Source organism: Propithecus coquereli, unplaced genomic scaffold (genome assembly GCF_000956105.1).
Source record: "Propithecus coquereli isolate 6110/MARCELLA unplaced genomic scaffold, Pcoq_1.0 Scaffold224, whole genome shotgun sequence".
Taxonomy (NCBI): Eukaryota; Metazoa; Chordata; class Mammalia; order Primates; family Indriidae; genus Propithecus; species Propithecus coquereli.
This window is the reverse complement of record NW_012147634.1, coordinates 197222-204776: the sequence shown is the minus strand read 5'-3', so window position 1 is coordinate 204776 and position 7555 is coordinate 197222. Positions and strand designations below refer to the sequence as shown.

Below are 7555 nucleotides of genomic sequence, written 5' to 3'. Positions count from 1 at the left end.
GTGTGTGTGTGTAGCAGAGCTGTAGGAGAAGCAGCCCAGGACACTGCCTATCTCCTGGATGGTATTTCATTTTTCCCCATTTTCTACTGCAATCTGCCCTTTTTTGATAAAATAGGCTATTGGCTAACAATGACAGTAAATTATGGTTTTAAATAACCACACACTATAATAAAAATGCATGTCTTTTTGTCTTTTCTTTTGAAAAATAGTACATTTCTTTTGGAAATAGGATCTGCAATGTCAAATGCAGCTTTTGTTTTGGTTAATTTTCTTTCATAGTAGTTCATTTTGAAGACTTATTTTATGAGTAAGTAAAATGGGACTATCAAATATAGTAGAAATAAAAAAGTCTCAGTTCCTTTAAGAGAAAAAGGCAGCCAAGCATTAGGCAGCAGGTGAGGCTGCGAGGACGGGTGGACGGCCCGCACGGTAAGAAGGCAAGCTGACTTCCTTAGTATATCAGGCTAGGCCAAGATTTCCTCGATTTGGGTGTGTCAATTTCTTTGTAAACAAGGGTAAGGCTCTTAGGACCCTGATCTCTGGCTCCAAACCTACCGGATCGGCCTCTCCCCGCAGCGTCCTCAGTGGCCGAGCAGTAGCACCGCCTTGCTGATCCGGTCGGGGAAGAGCCAGGCTTCCACGTGAGATTTCACTGCCTTCTTCACAAAAGCCCCACCGCTACACTACACACTGCTGCCTTCCCAGCGACTCTTAGCAATGCACCTAGTGCGACCTTGGCAACGGGGAGGAAAGGAAATAGAATTAACTTGCTTCCCTGGGCTTATGTTTAATACTTGGTGCCAAATCTGGAGTCTAACTGAAGAGCAAAGGCTTCTTTACATTCAAAAAGGTCCTTACCGGCTACTTACTCAAAACGAGTTTACTGATGAAAATTATGAGTCTATTCAGTATTGACAATGAAATGATGTCCTGTGTAAATAATGCACAGAATCTGCTCTTTCTTTTAAAAAAAATAAGCCAACTCTTGATCAAATTCATCATAGGGTGTTTTTTGGAACTTCAGCAACTTTCTTTTCCTCTACGTATGTTTGCTTTTACCAAGTATGTTCCGCCAGTGTGGGAGATGACCTCGCAGCAGGCTCAGATACTGACCGGGCTTGCAGACCGACTGCCCACATGGAAGCCCCAGAGAAATGAGACATTGGGGCAGCTTGGCTGGCCTAGGAGCAAGAAGGACTCTTGGGCCCTGAAGTAGAGACGACACCGGGGCAACAAGCGAGAGAGCAGCACGAGGCGGCGTAGCTTCTGCCCTTCCAGAGGAGCAGGCCCGTCACAGACGGACAGAGGATTACAAGACCACGTTGTGTGACAAAGCCACCGCACTCCTGCGGGAGCTTGATAGGTCTAAGGCCAGACGGGATAATTTGTCTCACCCCATGACCCAGACTGTGGAATGCAACTAACACATTTTCCGGCTGGCTTCAGGCCGGATCATCTCTCTTGCTCTTCTCATGTACACTATAGTATGCTTTTTATAGGCTGCTTCCAAATCATCAAAGCAGGTGGGTACTTGAGCAGTAACTGGTGTGTTCAGGGACACCTACCTCACATTCTCTCTGTATTCATAAGACAAAAGCAGATTTGGTAGAGTGTGGTCCAAGACAAATGATGTGGCCCCTGTGTTAGGAAGTTCGGAATTTGCCAGAAGGTTAAAAATGCTATTTTGCCTCATTGTGGTCATTGAGAAATCAGTGCTGGTCACTCCATTTAAGAACTTCAAGAACCCTAGTAAAGTCACAAAATCTGGTTTAATCCCTGGTGTGATGCATTTGAGTAATGGAGTGCCAAATGGAAACAGGGAAAGTAAAATTTCACACTGTGAACACCGAGTTATCTCAGCTTTTACATGTCAAGAAGGAACTACAGGACTAGGAGGCCTTGTGTCTGTGGGTAGCTCCTTTCAATAGAAAGCGAAGTCCATTGCACCAGCCTTGGCCTGTTTCCCAAGGTAGCTCTCAGACACTGGAAATCAAGCACATGACAGTTCATCTCCTGTCAGAAACCAAAGAAGCTGTCAACAAATTCTAAAACACTATCGAAGAGGTTGCTGGTAACATCCCATATTTATGGATCTGAAGACTTAATATTGTTAAGTTGGTAATACTCCCCAAATTGATCTATAGATTCAATCCTCATTAAATTTCCACCTTGCATCTTTGTAGAAATTGACATGTTGATCCTAAAATTCATATGGAAATTCAAGGGACCCAGAATAGGCAAAATAATCCGGAAAAAGAAGAACCAAGTTGGAGGACTCAGATTTCTCAATTTTAAAATTTCCTACAAAGATAGAGTAGTCAAAACAGTATGGTACTGGCATAAGGATAAACATATAGACCAATGAAATGGAATAGAGAGTCCACAAATAAACTCTCTCACATTTATGGAAAATTGATTTTGACAAAGGTGTTAAGGCAATTCAATGAGGGAAAGCATAGTCTTTTTTCAAGAAATGGTGCTGGGACAACTGGATATCCACATGCAAAAGAATGATGTTGGACCCCTAACTCATACTGTATATGAAAATTAACTCAAAATGGATCAAAGACCTAAATGTAAAAGATAAAACTATAAAATGTTTAGAAGAAAATGTAGACATAAATCTTGTGACCTTGGATTAGGCAATAGTTTTTTGACCTTTTTTTTTTTTTTGAGACAGAGTCTGGCTCTGTCGCCTGGACTAGAGTGCCGTGGCATCAGCCTAGCTCACAGCAACCTCAAACTCCTGGGCTCAAGCGATCCTCTCGTCTCAGCCTCCCAAGTAGCTGGGACTACAGGCACGTGCCACCATGCCCGGCTAATTTTTCTATTTTTAGTAGAGATGAGGTTTCGCTCTTGCTCTAGGCTCAGGCTGGTCTCGAACTCCTGACCTCAAGCAACCCTCCTGCCTCAGCCTCCCAGAGTGCTAGGATTACAGGCGTGAGCCACCTGCCCCCACCAATGGTTTTTTAAATCTAAGACCAAAACACGAGCAATGTAATTTTTAAAAAGATAAACTAGACTTCATCCAAATAAAAACTTTTCTACTTCAAAGGACACCATTAAGAAAGTGAAGCTTGGACTTGAGGGGGAGGGGGACAAGGGCATCATACGTAACCTAATCATCTGTACCCCCATAATATGCTGAAATAAAAATAAATAAATAAATAAATCTTGGTTTCATCAAAAAAAAAGTGAAAAAATAAAGAATTGGAGAAAATATTTGCAAATCATATATGTGATAAGTGGCAGACCTAAAATATATGAAGAACTATTAAACTCGATAATGAAAAAATGATCCAATTAAAAATGAGAAAAGGATCTGAATAGACAAAGAAGATATATAAGATGGCCAATAAATGCATAGAAAGGTCCTCAACATCGTTAACCGTCATGGAAATGCAAAGCAAAACCCCAATGCGATACCATTTCACACTGACTAGGATGCTACAATCAAAAAAGTCAGATAATAACCAGTTTTGGTGAGACTATGGAAAAATTGGAACCCTTGTACGTTGTGAGTGAGAATGTAAAGTGATTCTGGAAGAAGAACAATGCTTTTGCTTGGCAGGTTTCCCCTTCCAAGTATCAGACTTTGGCTCTCACCTGACCATCCAGGGAGGCAGCGGCAATGGCCCGTGGTGGGGTGGCAGCCATCTGCGTGGCTGCAGTCGCATCGCTCAGCACAGTTCAGCCCATACGTGCCATCCTGCATGGAAGACAGCATCAAAGACAGCAGTGAAGGCCTGCGAATCCCATGATGGGAGACAAAAGGGCCATGGTCACCCATTGTCGACACAATACCCTGCTCTCCCAAACACCTCTGGGGAACACGCATCATAATCACCTCTTCCCATGTCTTCTTAGTCCCCAAAATGTAGGCTCCAGGAGGTCAGTGTTTTACAATTGCTAAAACCCTAGTTTAAGCCTGACATAATGGTTGAGACATATGAATGGTGGAGCCAATTATGCCAATATGCTGTTATGCCTGTACGCAAATATATAGATATGCCAATTAATTAAAATACGCTTATCTTGTTATAAGCCACAACTCATAAAAATATTTTCTTTTGTTCCTAAAGATTTTTATAAAATAGTTCAATGTTTCCTACAATGCATTGCATTGTTTAGTAGAAAGAAAGGACCCTGACCCATATAAAGAAGCTCTAAAATTAAAAAAAAAAATGATAGTTCTAATTGAATTGAGGCCGGGTGTGGTGGCTCACGCCTGTAATCCTAGCACTCTGGGAGGCCGAGGCAGGAGGATCTCTCAAGGTCAGGAGTTCGAGACCAGCCTGAGAAAGAGCGAGACCCTATCTCTACTAAAAATGGAAAGAAATTAGCTGAACAACTAAAAATATATAAAAAAAATTAGCTGGGCATGGTGGTGCATGCCTGTAGTCCCAGCTACTCAGGAGGCTGAGCAGGAGGATCGCTTGAGCCCAGGAGTTTGAGGTGGCTGTGAGCTGGGCTGATGCCACAGCACTCTAGCCTGGGCAACAGAGTGAGACTCTGTCTCAAAAAAAATAAAATAAAATAAAATAAAAATAATTGAATTAAGTTTGCTCCCATAAATTGCTAATGGGATACATTTTCATTACTATAAAGAAAAATGAAAACCTTTTATTCCTAATAAACCAATCCCTAATTACTATACTCCTTTCCATGAAGAAGTCTAAGCCACATAAAGTGCTCTGGTTCAAGACCCTAAGTGCGAGTTGACACACTTCCTTGCTCTTCCCCTCCCGGATCTTTGCGTTTTCACATGCACAGCGGTTTGGGTGGTCCAGTGGAGTTTACAGATGGTACATGATCATTCTGTTTGTGAGAGGGGACTGGAAAGCTCTGCATTTATGAGCCCTGTTCCTTCAGTCTGGATCCTGAGAATTGAGGGAGGGAACTACAAACCTCCCTATACCACCCAGGCACTAAGAAAAACAAGGGTGCCCAAGAAGAAGGAACATGGGAACCAGCACAGACAGGGAGTGGGTGCTAGATGGAATAACCATTTGTCTAGAACTTGTTAAAATTAAAAAAGAAAATTAACACTGTTTTAGGCCCTGCTAATGCTTGACAGAACATAGGATTTAGCTTTGGCCATGATAGAAACCACTAAACCATCAGCCTTGCCTGGTTTACTAACTCCTTTAAGGTACAAAAAAAGGACAAGACTGTGCCAGGGGCCTTGCTTTGTCTATAGCCAGATGGGGAGCGAAAGGTGATCTTCAAGCCCATCTCCTAGTACTGAGAACGTGTTCCCTGTCCGGTGAGAAGCAGCAAAGCTAACTTCACTCTGTCCTGGGGCTCAGGAGGGCAGGGGGTAGCCCAGCGCAGGCTCCTCCCTACTTTGGGCAATGGGTCGTACTTAATAAGGAGGAAACCCAGAGAGAGAGGAGCCTCCCTGGAAGGCTCTTTCGAGGGGCTCGGTTTAGGGGGTCATGTTGTTATCTGGCCATCCGATAATGTCCCGGAGGCATGGAGCACGCAGCACTGAGGATCGCCTAGTAGCTCAGGAGAAAAGAACTGCAAGAGGAAGAAAGAGTGATGGGAAAGACATCAGCAGATTACCAGAGAATGCGCTTCCTGTTCGCACCTCTGCCCGCCTGCAGTAGGTAAGGATGAGATTTCTAATGATAGATCTCTCCAAAGTAGGTCAAGGGAAGGGAGCGAGCCACATGGAAATCTTCGGAGATTCTTGTGGCTCCAGAGATATTTACATTAAAAGATGCTATTTCTGAACCATCCACTTGGATGAGCATTTCTGTGACATCCATCACCACCCCCCTTCCAAGCCCCCGCCATTTTCCACTCAAAAAGCAGAGGGGAGGGGATTTCCATTATGGTAGAAACAAAGTATTTGGAGAGTTGACAGAGAGAGCAGACACTGGGCGTTTGACTGTCGCTGTTGACTGGCTGCACCAAGAGATGGGTGTGTAAGAAACAGACCATAAAGGGAGGGGGGGAGCACACAGGGTGAGACGAAGGAGGAGAAGGGAGAAATTCGCACAAAGCCTACCTAACCGATGTCCATGTCTATCCGTTTTCTAATCCTATGTCCAGTTCAAATACAAACACCTTGATTCTGCTAATAGTTACTGAAGTTGGGTTCACAATGAGCCACTTTAAACCAAGAAAACTGCAAAGAGCAGCCAACCCTCCAGCAGCAGCTCCGCCCGGGTGTTCCTAGTCAGGGCGCTGGTGCGGCGTACCTGGCAGGGAAGTTCGCATTTCTCCCCGCGCCATCCAGGTGCACACGTGCAGCTCCCGTCCAGGCTGTCGCAGGCTCCCCCGTTCAGGCACTGGCACGTTAAGTTACAGCCAAAGCCCCACGTGCCGCTGGGGCACCTGATGGAGCAGTCCACCCCGTGCCAGCCTGCACGACAAGAATGCCAGAGCGCGTGAGGAGCGAAGGCAGCAGGGAGCTCTGCTGAGCCTTTCCAAGCCGCGTTTCTCTTCGGAAACACCTTGGAGATGCACAGCGATGCCCCCGGCCCAGCCCCAGCAGCGGAGAGCATGGCTCTGCCAAGTCAGGCTCCCACTAGAAATGAACAAAAGGCACCCCTGAGGACCCCAACAGCCGCCTGTGCTGTGCGATCTGTCAAGGACGCCAGTGCCGAGAGACGGAGTGGGCCGCCTCCGAAGTGCAGCCATGCACACTGTGGATTGCTGAGTTTGTTCAGGTCGCGAAAGTGGGATGTTTATACGGGAGGGAGAGGAAGGTCTGTGCTTGAAAACACAACCCCGTCTTTAAAGCAGGACCCCATTAACCATGAACAGTGCGTATCCAGGATCCTGGCTGCACCTATGGAGGGACATGTTCTGGTTTTCACATAAAATCGGTGCTTGGCTGCATTTCTTGTTATGACTCCAGGCTGGCCAATTTAGGGGCGTGGACGCTTGTCTGCTTGTGTACTCTTCCCCAAAGCGCAGAGGCTCACAGACTTTTGGAGCTGGCAGCGACTTCAGAGATCATCTGATGTGAGCCTCTTCTCATTAGAGCCCACACTGGATGAGGGGCTTGCTGAGGTCAGGCGCCGAATTTTGGTGCAGCTGGAGCTAGAACCCTGGTCAAGATTTCTTTTTGGTGGCTTTAGGAGAAAACGTGACCAGGATCAAATAAAAGACTTATTTGCCCACTCTTACCTGCCTTGCAAGTACAAGACCCTTCCACAGGAGAGCAGGCAGCATCATTTTTACAGCCACAGCGAGAGGAACAGTTTATCCCATAGGTTCCCAGAGGGCATGGGGTGGAGCAGTCAATTCCCTAGACAGGCACAAGCAGCAAAATGCATGCAATTTTGCCAATCAAAATAAGGCCAACACAAATAAACAAAAATATATCTTGGCAACGCTAGTTATACTTTCTCTCCAATTTTAACACACTGTATTTTTTTAAAAGTTGCCATAGTGTCACCACTACACAAATTTTAGAGATTTAAGGACAATACTAGCTGGGCTAAGTTTAGGATATAGTATTAAATGGGACCCAAAAAAGCCTGCTGCCTTCATCAGTTTTGCCTTTGTAGCTGCAAAAAAAAAAAAAAAAAAAAAAAAA

General features: G+C 45.0%; 1 protein-coding gene across 1 annotated transcript in view; it reads right to left on the bottom strand.

The window, feature by feature from the left end:
* The window catches only part of MEGF10 (multiple EGF-like-domains 10), a 116409-nt gene that overhangs the window by 30128 nt on the left and 78726 nt on the right, over nucleotides 1–7555 (bottom strand). Inside the window, exons 10-12 of the mRNA XM_012645027.1 lie at nucleotides 7144–7264; nucleotides 6210–6373; nucleotides 3607–3709 (exon numbers count right to left, since the gene is read on the bottom strand). Of these exons, the coding sequence (XP_012500481.1) occupies nucleotides 3607–3709; nucleotides 6210–6373; nucleotides 7144–7264 (388 nt within the window). The remainder of the gene's footprint in view (nucleotides 1–3606; nucleotides 3710–6209; nucleotides 6374–7143; nucleotides 7265–7555) is intronic.